Consider the following 17,823-nt stretch of genomic DNA (forward strand, 5'->3'; position numbering starts at 1 on the left):
AGGGAGGTTTGAATACTGTTCTCCCTGCAGCATTGTGGAACATTTGCATGGGGTACTTTTGAGAGAGTGCAAGGAGGGAGATGCAATTATACTGTAGTCAAGTCTGTAGATGACTTGAGGCCTGAGGATAAGAAGCTGGGCAGAAAGTCATCTGACCCAGGCGACTGTTCTGCAGATGAGATGGAAATTCATCACTGGATGGATGTGATTAACTAGACTGGCTAGTTTGGTGGGAATCCCTCCGTCCCACTGTTTATTTAGGGCAGAGTCACACTATGATCCCGGGGGTGCACTTGGCAGATGTTGTGGTCTGTGCATGCTGCTTACCGTTCCCGGCAGTGGATCACCCAACCGTTCCCATGGGGAGGTAGTCTCGGGACCGATTGAAGTGTACTCGGATACGGATCGCTACAATGTGAAAGCCATCCGTACTAAAAGGCAAATGTGAATCATAGCCAGCAGGGACCAGGCAATCATATCCGTGGCCAGTTCTGCTTGTTATAGAGCCAAATGGACCCATATAGCTCTGTAACTCGGAGAGTGTACACAGTTATGGGGGCCCGTGGCCATAATGAATACCAAACTTGGGCGTCCTTGAAATAAAAAGGTTTGAGAATCGCTGCAATGTAGATCCACTGAGATCCATTGATTGTGTCACACACCTGGACAGAACTTTACTTTGCTGACGAAGGCTGCAGCTACAGGAGTTACAACTTTCACAGCACTACAGCTCTTACCAGAGGTTACTAGAGGTGAAGGAGCCATTCTGCCTGTGTGCCTTTGGCCAGTTGTGGGCGGGTTCACTGTGGGGGAAGGGGTGTGTCTCAGTGATTGGCATAAGGGACACGAGTGCAACAGGCCAGGTAATGATGGCATGGTATACCGTTCATTTATTTCGCATTAACAACCTTGTAATTCCTGTTGCATTGAATAAATGGGAACCACACCCAACAGCAGTTTGAAGTCTGGACATTTGATTATTTGAACGCATCAAAAACGGATTCCATGTGCCCAGCCGAGTGCCGAAATGTTAGTTTTTTTTTATTGCCACTATAAGAGGTCATTGTCATTTGCTGTTAGAATTATAGTGATCCTATATTGTTGGGCGAGCTTGGAGCTTATTTGTACGTAGTCTTCTTGGAAGTGATTGCGGATAACCGTGTCCGTTAAAATGCGTAGAAAATGTAGATGGCTTTTGGCAGGTTTAGTGAGAGCCTCTGTGCATCTCTATTTCCAGCACTGGGAGAGGAAAGGCATTGTTTTATCCACTTCCTGTAAAACTCGTTTTTCAAAAAGCTCCTTCATGTAGGTCAGGTATGGTGGTGACTGTACATCAAGGGATTCCTCCACTTCTGAAGCTCTGGTTAAGAACAGAGAGTTCTGCCAGTGTGGAACGTCAAGTACATGAACATGATAATAATAATGATCATCATCATCATTATCAAATGTACTCGTGTTCAGTGGGGGGGGGGGGGGGTGGTAGGGGTCCACTCACTGTCATGAAGTGGTGTACCTTTTGGACAATATAGGGGCTGGCCTAACAATTCATACTTTGTCACAATTTGCATTTTCAGTGAAAACTGAACTTTTCTCCGCATGGTCGGTTTGTCCCCCACCAAAGTAGACATTTTTTGGGCTCACGGCGCTCCGTCTCATATGTTAACATATGAGATTTGTTCTCCAACCGCACACACCTTGAGATGAGATGTACTTTATTAATCCCCGAAGGGAAATTAAGCGTTACAGCAGCATAAATAAAACCACTAGATAAACAGAAAAACAACAGACACAGGTGGACATAAACACACAAGACCAGGACCACCATAGAACCATATGCATTGGGGGAGGCGGTTCTTATGCAGTTGCATTATAGAGTCTGATGGCAGTTGGCATGAAAGAGTCTGTTCCGCTCTGTATGCATTCTCGGGGGGGAAGGTGAGCCTTCGACTGAAGGTGCTCACCCTATCCTGCAGCATGACATAAAATGGATGGGAGGGATTTGCCAGCATGGAGTTAAGTTTGTCCCTGATCCTCCTCTCCGCGACTGACTGCAAACTCTCCATTCGGAGGCCAACAACAGAGCTGGCCTTCTTAATGATCGTATTGAGCTTGTTGAGCTCCCAGGCCTTGATGCCCCCCAGGCCCCAGCATGCCACTGCATAAAACGGAACGCTGGCTACAACAGACTGATACAACATTCCTAGTAGCCTGTCACACGCATTAAAGGACTTGAGCCTCCTCAGGAGGTACAGTCGGCTCTGTCCCTTTTTGTAGAGGGCCTCTCTATCGTCTCTCGAGTCCAAGTCTTTATTCAGGTGGACACCAAGGAACTTATCGGAGTCTACAATGTCTACCTCTTCCCCCTGGAAGGTGATGGGTACTGGGGTCATCCTCTTGCTCCGCCTGGCATCAATCACCAGCTCTTTGGTCTTCTTAATGTTCCTAACTTCCTGTCGAGAGCCGGAGATCAGACAGGAAGGAAGGCTAATGCGGTTATTAGACTTTGTATTGGGAAACTTAAAAAAAACAAAACAGGGAAAGGACACAGATTTGTTATACTTTGGCAGGAGTGTATATTTAGTGTCAGTGGATTTCCCCCACCGTCCCACTCGATGTGCCGCTGTTCCAGACAGGGCTTCCTCCTTTCCCCCTGCGTTGGTGTGGAGGGACAAGACAACGGTATACTGAGCTATTCAAACATTAGGCAAATAGTGTGGCTGAAGTCCAGTTATAGCTGTGTTGTTATCAGAAGCTGCAGCAGCGCTGAGTAATTCAGTTGAAGTCTAGCTCTGTGTGACAGTGGTCAGTCCCCAACGCCTGTCGTCACTGACATGATTTACTTTAACCCAGACAGTCAAACCGGGAAGGCAGCTGTGTTCTTTTTAGGGGGGTCCCCAGCAAAAGTAGTTAAAGTTTCACAATCATTTTAACCATCATTATTTTCATACTTTGGCTATTAAAATAATCACATCCGTGTGAACTGAGGGGCACTCTTATCATCGTACATCATGACGTACATTCTCCATTCATTGTCAATGGGAATTTAATGTTTGGGTAAGATGAAAATCTACACTAATAGCTGAATATAGGAGGGGTTAGCGCCCCTCAAAAGCGCGTCACTTTGTGCAGTGCTATGAGCTTGTAGATCTGACATTTTTTGGAAAAAAAGTAAAATGTGTGCACAAAATATTTTGAGATGGGGGACCGGCGGCCAAATGCAATGTTTTGAGGCATTGACATGAAACGGTTTGAGAACCACTGATATAGCAACGTGCATTTTTCAGAAAATTGTTATGATTTGGAAGACCTTTTTTAGAAAAAATTGGGCTGCCCCTCGTGCATCAGCAGCCTGCTGAGAAAGACACCCATGCGTGAACACACACGTGCGCGCAAACACACCGGTTCAGTGGAAATGCTGAGTAACAACGGTGAGCTCATTCCCAGGCACATGGCGAGAGGCCTGGCGTGGCCCCTGTGGTCAGCTCTGATCACAGGCTTAGTCCCGACGCTAGCTGCCACTCCCCTACACACACTCCTCTTCTCTCTCTCTCGCCCCGTTCCACTTCCATCTGCCCGTCTGCTGTTTCGCCTCTCATTTAGCCATGTGCAACAGAGTTTGCAACACGGGTCGTTCACAGCCTTTACTGACATCATCAAAATGCATGTGATCATTATTGACTGTGTGCCATATAAATTATACATTAATTAATTAATTAATTAATTTGACAACCATGCAGACTTACCCTGGTCATTTGTTCTCATGTTTTTGTTAAGTTGGCTTGTTTTGTTTTACCATAAGGTTAAAGTGTAATTTAGATTGTATTTAGACATTGTTTACCTGGTATCCTATAGTTTTAATGTACAAATTTTTCTTTTGATAGTAATTATACATACACAGTATAAAGTATTAACCCACTTAAGCCTCGACACCGGAGCATGTAGATCGGCTAGATGTCACTGCGCAACACCGCCGTACGGCGTGTATAAACTCAGCTTATTATAGGCCCAAGTTATTTTGGGCTCATTTACGCCTACAATCAGATGCCCAGAACAGGGACACTAGGGTTCATGTGGTTAAGAAATGTGTTTAAAATAGCGGCCCACCGTTGTTTCATCAGAATTTCTCCCTTCAGTGGTCTTTACACAATAAACGAGTGGTCTTACGGTAATGGGCCCATTTCCTTTGGGCCAGTACCTACCCTCCCTCCCTCTCCCTTTAGTCTGTGGGCGTCTGTCTCCGTTTGGGGCCCCGTCTGGAAATGCCCCTCCCTTTCCCTCCTCCGCTCAAAGAGAAAGCCCTCGTTACTCAGATGCAGTGAGTAATACCGTTTCCATGCGGTGGCATTCCTCTCTCGCACCACAGAGCCCAAGGATCTTGTAAAAAAAAAAAGAATCCGCAGAGAAAGTTTCACTCTCAGTCAGACTGTTATAGGCAAGGCTTTCTGAGATCCGGCCCGCAGGCTTCGTCAGTGCGTAGAGATGGCATGCACCACCGCATCACATGGAACCCGACGGAAGCCCAAACTTTGACCTTCCCCCCCCCCCCCCCCCCCCCCCCCCCCCCCCCCAAAAGGGGCTGTGACTACCATGCTTCTCGCAATATCACTGAATCTCTCAAATTGAGCATCGGAAACTTGACTGTAAATGTTTACCTTTTTGTTTAATCATTGGCGGAACAGAGTAGACTGGCACGCCGACTCATAACTCTCGGGTTCAAATGAGGCACTGTCACAGAGCTTCAATACACAGTCTGTGGGCCGTCTCTCCTTGACAATAAAGCTGTTCCATTAGATTTTATCTACAGACCAATACCTGAACGTTTACCAAGCCTATCTCGCTATAGTTTTCAGGTTAGATCTTGCAACGATTTGTTGCGGGAATGGAACTACTTACAAGACTTATTACAGACTATTTCATCAAAGCTGTCTGACCAAGTAAATATTTCCATCTGTAAAAATATCAGGAAGGACAGGAAATGGTTACTTTTGATTTCGGACAGTACCATGGTTGTACCAAACCCCTGTGGCTTCCCTGGTGAACAACAATCCTTCACTAAGATATCTTTTTAGAGTCTCACTCTTTGACTCTCTCCCTGTGGATCCCAAAGCAAAGTCGCCATGAAAGGGTCGATTGTGTTGCGATGCCGTTGGAGTTTCGTTACAGGTGAGATCCCGGCAGAAGTGCTCTCTCATTTCAACCCTGCTAGTGCTCGTCGTTGCGCTAAATAAATAGGAAAAACGTTTTCCCGAAGAAAAAAAAAGAATAAAAAAAAAGCAACAAAAAAAAAGCTCCCTGAATCCAAGCCATTCATCTCTTGTGCACCCACTGGCTAGCCGGACACATATTGGGTGTCAGTCACTAAGAGGGGGTGTTTGATTTTAATTTTAACCTTGGCCGGAGCTTATCAGATAGAATGGGCTTGGTCCAGCCAAATGCCTGTACTGTATGTTGACTCAAAATTCACCCAGGCAACTTAGCACCCCACCTGGTGACTGGGTGGGGAATTTGGCAGAGCTGCATTCTAAAAGAGCCTGACACAGTAGCATATGCGCGCGCGAGCGCGCACACACACAGCTCTTTCTTAAAGAGCCTCTGGTCGGTGAGTGAGGTTTCATTCAGTGGAAAACTGTAGCTGTCCCTACTAGGAAAGAAGTGATTTTCTTCCAGGGCTATTTACTTTCTGGCTTTCTAGGTTGCCAAAACAAAAAAGATACATCTTCAGAAACAGAGGGTCACAAAAATATACAGTTGGGCTTGATTCTCCTGTAAATATGGAGCGGGACATGTTGAGTTTTAGCTGGCAGGCTTAGTTTAGAAAGTACACAGTAAAATCTCATAATACTACACTGTAAATGTTAATTTAACTGAAGAGTGTACAAATGGGATCAATTGGTTCCAATTCTGAAATTGGTTCCACTTGTCCGCTCTCGGAGTTAAATGAACAGTGTAGCGGGTCTGTATGTTGGCCCTGACCTCTCTACTCTGTCTGTGTTCCAACATGGACACAGGATGCTAATCATGCAGCACACCCTATAATGCACTTTCACTAGAGTACATTATCACTCCTACTCGCTGCTCAAACAATAGGTCTGCATTGTTTCCGTCTAACTCTTCCAATTCGGCCTGTTCTGGCACGGTGTGTTGCCCTACATAGCCCTACATAGTCCATAGTTACAGACCCTAGATATCTACTGTAAAGGTCTGTCCACATTGGCATGCATCATGCAACACTATTATTTGTTTTATCCTCTCCAAGGTCTGAATGCAACCTTAAAGCTGCACTATGTAACTTCCCTCTTCTACACTGGATTTGAACCCTAGGTTCACCCTAGTAGGTTCTAGGTGAGACATAACCTTTGACACAATCTAAATGTCTCAATAGAAGAACAGGGAGATCAAATACCACAGACAAAATGAAAATGTTTTCATAAAAAAGGTTACATAGTGCCACAACAACCAAGGTTTGGTATCTACTGTATGCATTCAGCATTCCTTTCTTTCTGTCACAAAGATTCAACTATTGGAAGACCTTATTTGTTTGAGCAGTGAGGTATTAGTGTGATAGAATAATGCAGAAAATCGAATACAATATAAACAGTTGTTCAGGTAGAATACAGTTACTACTAGTACAATTTAAAGCTCACATCCAGAGAGACTTACAAGTGCGAGATCAGAGTAAGCAGAATAAACATGAAGCCTAGTCAACAAACAACTGGGTAAACGATCACACAAATACAGTGCAAAGAGAAGAATGTAGTGTCTCAAACAAACTAGGATACACTGTAAACATCAAAGCTAGCCTCTGTCTAAATATGCTACTGCATATCTAGAGGACATTGTTGGTACGTGTGGTCAAGAAACGAAACCCAAATCTAATTACTAACTACTAGTTGTCAAGTTGACCTATTGAATACATACTGTAGTTGGAACCAAAATCTTCAGGCATCAGTTGAGCAGGGTGAGAGGGTACAGTCATTTATTATTAACCCAATAAAACCAGGAAAGCATCTTTGTCATTTTTTATTTTAACCACTTTAACCATTATGTTATACTATAAACAAATATATGTTCTAAATTTCAATACAGCAATGCATTGATAATACAAAAAAACACTTTAATATTCAAAAATTTGTACTTTTGAATACTTGCAGATAGTATTTACGTGAGTATATTATTTGTATATCGCTGCTCACTATGTGAAACTACAGAGCAATTTGATCCTTATAGAGTTGAGCAACAGCACAACGACTGGTAAATCAAAATGGCATTCTAGCACTTGTGTTTTACCCTCTGCAGAAGATCAGTGAACGTACGTCCTCAGGCCAACAAGGTTATTATAGTATAGAATCTTTCGTTTGCTTTTATTTTTATTTAGTTTGCGCTGTGAGCTTGTAGATCGACTATTTTGGCTATGTCTGAAATAAAGGACATTCAAGTAGGACAATCATTTCTCTATGATTTTAGTTAATTTTGTAAATGCAATACAGTTTCGTTTTTTTTTTTGCAAAGCCTTAACTAAATTTGTTTTCTTCAATAATGACAGTTTTAGTTGAACTGTAATAGGCCTCGTCTTCAGGCCTGGGAATGTGTAATCCTATGAGGGCTGTCCACCACATTAGTCTGGTACCTGAGTATGTCACCTTAAGGTTAGCTTCTTCAGGCGTTGCCAAAGCCACTCAAAGGCCTTTTCACAGGCCCAGTGCTGGTACAGCGCCATCTCTGGAGTTTAATGCAAAGACAACTTGATTTAGATATTAGTTTGACAAAACAAGGTGGGGTGGGTTGGTATTTTCCTATGTGTATACCCCTACAGTATATACAGTAGTTCTCATCTACAAGCTCACAATGCGTCACAGTAGCTTGTAGATTCTACCTTATTGTCACTATTCTTTCGTTTTTAAAAATAATATCATTTAAAAATGTTTTAATAAAATGGGGACGCCGTGGTTGGCAGACATTTCAAATTAAATTATTAAATTGTGTTATCACCTCAGCAAATCAATCCAGAACAGTTTCTGTCCCTGTATAGCGAGTTTTGCAACTTTCACTCTCTTCACAATTCAGTGGATGAAGTTTGATGAATACATTTCTACAGCGTCAGTTTTTTGCAGCTGACGATTGTTTCTACAGCTGAGCTGGAGTTCACGTTCAGTTCAGCTCACGCAGGAAGTGGTTTCTTCCATAATTAAAAGACTGTAGACTGTAGATTTGGTTCCATTTGTACACTCAGAGTTACAGACCCATACAGGCCCATTTGGAACCCACTCAAGGACCCACTGGTGTAGCAGAGTGTTTCCAGTGAGCCAACATGGACAATAGCAGCACCCTGACTCTGTTGACCAGAATGGAACAGAGCCTTCATTAGTAGCATCGGTAACGCATATATCTATTCTACGTCCAAGCATAGACATGGTAACGCCCCGCCTGCCTCTGATTGGCCTACTGACACTGCCCGTCTTGCCTGTCCTCTGAGATGCAAGGGTACTCCGTGGTGGGAAATAATACAAGTACAAGAGAATGGCAACACGTGACAGTAACTTGTAACTTACATTTTTGTAGAAGAGGCAAACTAATATTGTTTGTGCCGTTTGCTTTGATTGAATAATTGATTGAACACGTATGTACTATGATTTGATTTGGCTGTGTTCTAAATTAACCCATTTTGACCTGAGATCAGATTCTAAAAATGTCTTCTAAATCCTGACAGTTTTCTGAAAAAGCTATGTTTCTATGGCAGTCGTTCTTCGATTTTTCAAAAATAGCAGACCTACAAGCTCGTAGCGCTATGAGCTTGTAGATCTGCTATTTTTCAATAGCTAAAGCATGACATGATGCTAACACCAAAATGGGTTCCCGCCCAAAATGGGTTAAAGTGTTAGTGTTGATTATCGTGTATTAATCTAATTATAGTAAACTAATGCTATTATACAAAAAAAAATAAAGATCAAGGTATTAATCTAATTATAGTAAACTAATACTCACTAAAAAAAGATAAAGATCAAGGGAAAAGAGACCTTTTTACAGTACAATAATGTTTCAAGTTTACACATGTATACAAATAAACAGGCCAACAGCATAAACAATATTAGTTTGCCTCTTCTACAAAAATCAAAGTTACTGTCACGCATGCCAAGCTGTCATTCTCTTGTATTATATCGTACTTGTATTATTTATTTATTTCCCACCACGGAGTAACCTCGCGGCAGACTATCCAGCATGTATCGTCCACCTCGGAGGAAACTCTGGTAAGGCCGGCAGTGTCGGTAGGCCAATCGGAGGCAGGCGGGGCGTTACCATGTCTATGCTCGGACGTAGAAAAGATATACGCATCGGTAACGCCTGTGAAGGAAGTAGGGAAGGGGTCCAAGTTATTTCCAAAATGGCATGTACTGTATGCATAGAGCCCATACCAGTGACCTCAGGTCCCAGACTGAGACGTATGGCTTAGTGCCTGTTCTGAACTCTTCTCTTTGTCAATGCAGGTGGTGAAAACCATTGGATTAAGGGAAGTCTGGTACTTTGGGCTTCAGTATATGGATGGCAAAGGTTACCTCACCTGGCTCAAACTGGACAAAAAGGTAAGCTCCAGCTTCAATATAATATTATTTTGATGAATGTGTTATTAGTATTTATGATCTGATGTGTGTGTTGGTCGAGGAGGAACTGTGGTGGTAAATGTACTGCAATCCTCTGGGATTTCCCAGACGGACATTGTGAGGAGGTTGTTGGCTGAGGACTAGAGTTATCCTCATTACCAGTATTGGAAATGCCTTGGATACAGCCTAAAATGCTGGATGGAGTATCAGCATGCCCATGCAATGTCACATCATTTTTATCACATATGATTTGCTCATTTACACTAACGAATTCTTGTTTATTTTTGAGTGGTGCAACCACTCCCTTACGGAGCTGTGTGTGGGTGGGTGGGCGGCTGGGTGGCTGGCTGGGTGGGTGCGTCTGAGCACGAAAACAGCATGGTTGTTTTTCACCACCTGTGCACAACCTAACAGTCACACACACAAACACACACGCACATATTAACTGTATATATGGTGATTTGGTGTGCCAGCCAGTACAGTACAGTAGAGGGTACAGTAGAGGGACGCCCACACGGTAACTCTGTCATTTCTCAACCGTTTCGGACACGAGGCGACTCGCCGGAATCGGGGCGGCACCCTGGGTGCGTTCCTGTGGGTCTGGCTGACGACAATGAAAATCTTAAAACATTCATAACTCGCGATCTAAATCATCCCGTCTAATTATGAAAAAAGATCCTGTGTTTGAAGGCCCTCCGCTGTCCAGTCGCTAGTCGCGATAGATTTATTCTTACCTCCCGTTGTTGTCGATCGACTCTAGAGTGGTGTGGCTATTGTTAGCTGCTACACACACATTCACAACAACATCCGGTCCGTCGGTAAAAGTGGTCCGGGCGCTATAAACGATGGGCACATTTTATTAATGGATTAAATAGGCCCGGGCCCTCAAGGTGTTAATAAACTGTGGCTAGACTATATGCATGTACGATATATTATGTGTGTGTATTTTTAACTCCCTGGTACTCGGTATCAACCGACACACAAGTTCACGTATCGTAATCGATATTAGGATGGGCAAAAGTGGTATTGGAACATCGATCTCGACTGAGAACACTAAAGGTCCTTTTGTGTACTGTATGTGTAAATAAATACATCCCAACACACAAACAGTTGTGAGTCTTGCGACATGGCCATACAATGTGACCGTGACTCACACGGTCACATTGTAACGACTTTTGAAATACCATTCAAATCGAGACGAATACCGAAAGCACAGTGAAAGACTGCATTCTTCCAAAGGGAAGGGCCCGAATCGCTTTGTTCTGCTGTTTGCCACTTTAGTCAATCAGTAGCCACCATGTTATGCATGTATTATTCACATCGATGGGGTTGTGGTCACCGCGTCCTGCTTCCCTCCGCGGAGGGCGATTGTTTAGCCGCCGCCGTCGTCTGGTCGGTATCTGCAGCGGACCGGCCGGCGGGCTGGCTTCTGTAATCAGCCGTGTGCAGCGGGCGTGAACTCTTTGTGAACCGTCGTAAAAACGGCCTCCAGCTTTCCTCGACTGTTATCCCTGAGCAAACACAGATTGTCTCCATTCACCGTGTCTCAGCCCCAAGGTGCTCATATACTACAGAGGTTCTCAACCCGTGGGTCGCGACCCCTCGGGGGGTCGCCAAATTATTTTAGGGGGTCCCCAAATTATAAAAAAAAAAAAAAAGATTTATTTTTAAATTTTATTTTCACTTTTTTTCAAAAATAGCAGACCTACAAGCTCGTAGCGCGCCACTCGGTGGCGCGCTATGAGCTTGTAGATCTGCTATTTTTCAATAGCTAAATTATAACAATGCTTAAAACACCAATTAACACGGGAGGATTTTTACAGTGTAGTATATTATACTACACTGTAAAAATCCTCCCGTGTTAATTTAACTCTGAGATTGTACAAATGTAACCACGTGGACCCCTCCTTAACGGGTCCATTTGGTTACATTTGTACATTCTCAGAGTTAGATGGATAAATAACACTGAGGGTTGTGGGCGTCTGTAGAACCATTATAGTCCTATGGAATGAGGTCCCACAAGCACAACACATTAATGCTCAAGGTGTTTTTATTGTTGTTTGTATGACATCATACAACATTGGTATTCAGACCTGGAAATGTATTTTCTGTTTACTAAAGAGCTGGAGAGATGCGGAGGCCCCTGTTACTGAACAAACACTTTATATAGCAATGATTACTATCGGAATATAGAGCTATTTAACAAACGACCTGCGCTCCATGGAGCGCAGGTCTCCGCCAGGCCAGGTTGCCTACCCACAGCCTGCAAAACATGGAAGTCAATCGTAGCCAATTGGAATGGAATATGAAAAATGTGATTGCTACATCTTGATCACATGACTTGTTGCGTTGTTATCCAATGAATACAAGGGATTTTCTTTTTTTGTATGAGCTATGGCTCAAGTTAAGTCAAGCGGGCTGTTACAACGCCACCATGCGGCTGATTTGAGACGTTTTGAGTGAAGGTTCTTCCTTGGCCTACTGGGAGTGTGTGCACACCAAACGGTGTGTTTCACACCAAACAATCCAGCCGTGGCTGAGATTAGCTGTTCACAGATAGACAGACAGACAGACACATGGACGGACGGAGAGTGGTGAAAACCTGGCGGAGGCCATACATAAATATTACTTACACCACCTTGAAGCCAGTTGCACTAAAATGTTCTTATTAACCGTATACCTGGCCTTCTCTGGGCTTGCAGATGACCATGGTCATTATGACTCACTATTGTGATCACCTGACACAATCTTATGAATCTTCACACCTCTCTTCCATAACCTGAGAGAAATATAAAAATATGCCTCTCTGGAATCATAACCACAATTGGAGAATATGTTCTCCACTGGCCTCGGTCAAAAGACTGTACATTGTGTGCTGACATTGCGCTTCAACACAAAGGCTCCATGCTCGGAGTACAGTACAGTACAGTACAGTACAGTACAGTACAGTACAGTACAGTACAGTACAGTACAGTACAGTACAGTACAGTACAGTACAGTACAGTACAGTACAGTACAGTACAGTACAGTACAGTACAGTACAGCCTCTGTTCACTTCTGAACCTCTTGTCAAGACCGCTTGGTTCCTGTTTTGAAATTTGAGGAGGACATGCATTGTGTAAACACTTACTTAGCACAGGGTTTTTCAACTGTACCACCGCCCTCCTCTAGGCAAATTATAGATACCAGATGGAAATACACTCATAGAACTGCTAAACATAACTAAGTTGTTGTGTAGGGCTGCTAGGGAAAAATGACTCACTTAAGTTGTGGGAAGAGGATATTTACCATCATATTTTCTTTAGCCTGCATTACATTTATCAGTGTGATGATAGTGGCAGCGGTGGCCAAACGGATTGCGGAGCGGTCTTGATACCGGAAGGTCGCCAGTTCGAATCAGCGGTCCGACACGTTAAAATTACCACCGCTGAAGTGCCCTTGAACAAGGCATTGAACCACTACGATGAAATGTTCTATGAGCAGGGCCTGGCTGGAAACAAGTTCTTGAGCTTAGCCCAGATACCCTGGGTAAATATAGTAATCATTTCATTTCATTTCATGATAATATTTGTAATATTTGCATTCACAAGGCTGTCAATGGAAGACCACATACTGTAACCCACTTTGACAATCACTGTAAAAAAAAAATCAAATAAATAAACTAAACTCATAGGAGTCGTTAAACTCATTAAAACCGGAAAAGCATCTGTGTGATTTTAGCTTTATAGCAACATCATTTCACTTTGTGCCGTACTGTGAGCTTTTGCTATCTGCTATTTTTGAAAAATCTTGAATAGTTTTGAATTTTTTAACAAATGTTCTCTTCTGGGGGTCCCTGGCACAAAACATTCTCAGATGAGATGAGGGGTCTGGTCCAGCAGCATAAAAATATATATAGCAGATACGAGCTTGTAGATCTGCTATTTTTCAACAGCTGAAGTAGTGGTTAAAGTGGTTAAAAGCTATAAGGTGACACAGATGCGTCCTCAAGTCTAAATAATAAATATATATATATATATATATAACCGTGTGTCTTCTCCTCTCGGCGCCCACAGGTGTCCTCCCAGGACGTGAAGAAGGAGAACCCTCTGCAGTTCAAGTTCCGCGCCAAGTTCTTCCCCGAGGACGTGTCTGAGGAGCTGATCCAGGACATCACGCAGAAGCTGTTCTTCCTGCAGGTGAAGGAGGGCATCCTCAGCGACGAGGTGTACTGCCCGCCCGAGACGGCCGTGCTGCTCGCCTCCTACTCCGTCCAGGCCAAGTTCGGAGACTTCACCAAGGAGGTCCACCGGCCCGGATACCTCACCTCGGACCGCCTGCTGCCCCAGCGGTGAGATTCTAAACATTTTGTTTTCTAATTTATGGAATTTCTTAGATTTTTCTTTCATTTCTTGATCAATTTTGTTTATAATTCATGAAAAAAAATGCTTTTTGGGATATTTTTTTAAAAAGATTTTGAAATAATAATTAAAAACAAAATGTAGATAACAAAAAAAAGGGACCCATAAAGATGTGTCTGTGACCCAGAAGTGGTTCCCGAGTCCTGACCCAGTGTTTGGGAACCACCAGTGATTTAGATCATTTGTTTAGACAGAATCCAGGCTCATTGTTTACCTGGTGTCCTCCTAGTTTCTTTAAAGCACTACATTGTTCTTGCGGCACTCTACGTACAGTATGTGACTATTTACCTGGCTGTTTGTTAACTAGACCATAAGTCAGTCTCTCTGGATAAATTGCACAAGAACAGCAGCTTTTATCCCGGATATTGTTACCTTTTGTGTGATTACTGTACTGTTCTCTATATACCTGACATGGGATGTGTTTGTTTGTTTGTTTGTGTTGTGCATTGTTGTTGTGTTTGTTGCGTGTTGTTCATGGTGGTGTTGTGCGCAGTGTCCTGGAGCAGCACAAGCTGTCCCGTGAGCAGTGGGAGGAGAGGATCCAGGTCTGGCATGAGGAACACCGTGGGATGCTCAAGTGAGTGTTTGGAAACGTCATTAGGCTTATCACATAACGTGGCATCTGGCCACGTTGAATATTATCATGTTTTGTATATGATATTGTAATAGTTTCACTATATCTTAACTGTATCTTGCTGTTGGGCAAAAACCTCATATCTCCATATTCTAACTTTTTGTGTTTTTTCATAAATGAACGCCCTACTTGATCATACTACAGTCACACAAAAGCATCAAAAGTAGCAGATCCACTTCGCGTCGCGTTTTGAGCTTGTAGATATGCTACTTTTGCCATGTTTTAATTAGAATCCTGAAAAGTATAGTTTTGGACACATGAGTTTTCCACCCGACAGAGACGATACAGTTAAGTAGATTTGTGTTTTCCCTCTCTCTCTCTCTCTCTGGTTGAGTGTGCACTGGTTTACCTGTAGCTCTCCGTCCTTGCAGGGAGGACGCCATGCTGGAGTACCTGAAGATAGCCCAGGACCTGGAGATGTACGGAGTCAACTACTTTGACATCAAGAACAAGAAGGGAACAGAGCTGTGGCTGGGGGTGGACGCCCTAGGCCTCAACATCTACGAGAAGGAAGACAAGTAAGGAAACACACGCACATCACATCATGGTGTCACGTAGCGTTCTGTCCGTCCTTTCTGCCCAGTGTTGATGTTGACAGCAAATTTATGATTTTAGTTTAGTCTTTGGTCTAAAACTTCATTTAGTCACGCATGTCATGCGACACGGTGTGAGCTTGTAGATCGGCTATTTTCAGCACGTACCCAAACATAAAATGACTTGTCTTTTAGTTTAGTAGTCTAGTTTTTATTTGTTGACGAAATTGTCTATATTTAGTCTTATAATAGCTTTAGTCATCATAGCTTAGTATTTATTTACTTTTTATTTACTTTTCATCAGTGAAAAAAGGTAGTCGACGAACATTTTTCGTCATAGTTTTAGTCGATGAAATCGACACTATTTCTGCCCCACCCCCACCCAGGCAGTAACCAGACCAGTGACACACATTGTGAGGGAACTGGTCTGGTCGCATCACATGGAAGTTCATGGCCAAGTTGATCACTGATTAGTCTCGCGTGGCCAGACTGTTGCCTCCCACAATTTTCGAATGCTTCCGTCCTAGGATAATAGGATAAAGCGGCACCTTCCCCCCAAATTAAATCCAAATAATTGAAGCCCATATAGCTTGCTGCTTATCAGAAATGGAAATTCTACAAAATGGTAAAGATATTTTAAAACATATTTTCGCGAACCGAATTGACAAACTTGATGACTGCCTCCGTTCTCGGCTTTCGGGATGTGTAGTTTCAGACTCTATATAGCATTTGGAGATTGTGAAATAGTTGTCTGGCTACGTGAGACTGACTCCAGCAGACCCTATGACAGGAAGTCAGCAGGTCAATAAGTATGTTTTTACTTCACCTTAGACGAGTTTGACTTACACCAACGACCGACGTGTAACGTAGTTGCAGTCTGTCACACACCGAAAATAGCAGTGTGACACATTGTGAGCTTGTAGAGCTGCTATTTACGATGTGCGACACGGCTCACAACCAAGTTTCATAAATCGTGCAGAACCCTAACCAACTGGCTGGTATAAAGTTGAGACCATCAGTAATAATGGATATTAAAGTTATTTAAGACAAACTAGTCGTAGAATACATTCAGAAGCATCTTCCACAAACCCTCAGGTTGGCTTTATGTACTGTAGAACAGCAGGAACATAGGTTTACAATGGTAATCCCTAAAAAAGAATCATCATTCTACACATTGTGCTTAGGAGACAGTGCTAGTGTGTGTGTCCGGCTCCTTCAACGCCGTTCATACGAATCGCAGGTTGTTGTTAATTGAATTCCTGGTTACTCAGTGATGGTAGTGTTCAAGGTTCAACTATGTTCATAGTGGTGTTTATGTCTGTGGCTGGGTGACAAATCCCATCACTATGCGGCAAATGTCTTTGACGCATTATTAGTCTGTTCACCTGCTGATGCACTTTTGGAATTCTCCGCCCCCTGTTTGTTTCTTGGTCTGGGTGGTGGTGGTGTTACTGGGGTCCGGTAAATCATGTCATTAGGTTTGACCTCCCTCAAAGTAGACCTGTCCTTAATTGATTCCACAGGAAATTGAGTTTCAGCTTCATCCAGCCAATGGCTGCTCAGATCGAGATGAGAAAACAATAGTGGAGCATTTAGAGGTCAAGTGTCTTGCCCAGGGACACTTCAACACATTTAAATGATAGATAGTTAAGAACCACATGGACCCTTATGGGTCTGTAACTCATGTTTGTTTCCATTTGTACACTCGCATTTTACAGTGGGGTCACAGAGGTAAAAATCACACCCGTGTGAAGTGAGGGGCGCTCTTATCTAGGACAAAACAAACATGGACAAAACATTAAACTCTGTTCATTGTTAATGGCATTTAATGTTTGTGTTAGTGACAAAACAAACATTAAACTCTGTCCATTGTCAATGGCGTTTTTAATGTTTGTCTAAGGAAAAACAAACATCAAACCATCAAACTGGGGGTCCTTGAAATTAAACTGTTTGAGAATCACGGCTATAGACGTACAAATCTTCTCTCATGGGGGGGCCTGCCATATCTGTTCAAATGGGGGTCTGTGGGCTAATAAGTGTCAATTTAAGGGTCCTTGATGTGAACAAGTTTGAGAACCACTGCTCTTACCCACTCCCCCCACCCTCCCGCGCCTAAACCCAGCTGGACGAACCTTCCAGTCATTGACCCGGGCGAGCGGCCAGCCCTGCCAGTTGCACTTCTCCTCCTCTGCTGACCACACTCGCCAGCTTTTGTTGTTGACAACCGGGGGCCGTTGCTCCCTGCGTTGGGCTCTGAAACGCAGCGTGTGAGTGAGCGCGCGCCATGCCAAGTTCTACTGAAAGGAGCATGGAGCTCTGCAGCTGCTCTGGCTGGGGGGCTAGATGAATGCATCCACTCAGTGGTGGCTTAATGAGAACGTGGATCCACTGGGCACTCCGGCCACAGATGGCTGACATGGAACTGGAGTGGAGTGGAGCCCTTTTTGGACTTTTTTGAACTGGTGTGATTTGTGTCTGCTGGCAGAGGCGCTTTCTATTGAAGTCCAAATGATTCGTTTCTCATAGTGACAGTAAAACTGTTTGGTTTTGTCTTGTTTGTCTTGACTGTAGTCTTGAAGGCGAGGCAGGTTTATTTGTACAGTACAGCAAATTCAAACAAGGCAATTCAAAGTGCTTTACATGAAACATTAACAATTCAG

The 17,823-nt window shown here is 43.4% G+C and overlaps 1 protein-coding gene across 1 annotated transcript in view; it reads left to right on the top strand.

Moving 5' to 3' along the window:
- The window catches only part of ezrb (ezrin b), a 51,904-nt gene that overhangs the window by 12,275 nt on the left and 21,806 nt on the right, over positions 1-17,823 (top strand). Inside the window, exons 3-6 of the mRNA XM_079525560.1 lie at positions 9,483-9,578; positions 13,652-13,926; positions 14,490-14,573; positions 15,002-15,148. Coding sequence (XP_079381686.1) covers positions 9,483-9,578; positions 13,652-13,926; positions 14,490-14,573; positions 15,002-15,148 — 602 coding nt within the window. The remainder of the gene's footprint in view (positions 1-9,482; positions 9,579-13,651; positions 13,927-14,489; positions 14,574-15,001; positions 15,149-17,823) is intronic.

This window comes from Electrona antarctica, assembly GCF_951216825.1.
Source record: "Electrona antarctica genome assembly, chromosome: 17".
Lineage (NCBI taxonomy): Eukaryota > Metazoa > Chordata > Actinopteri > Myctophiformes > Myctophidae > Electrona > Electrona antarctica.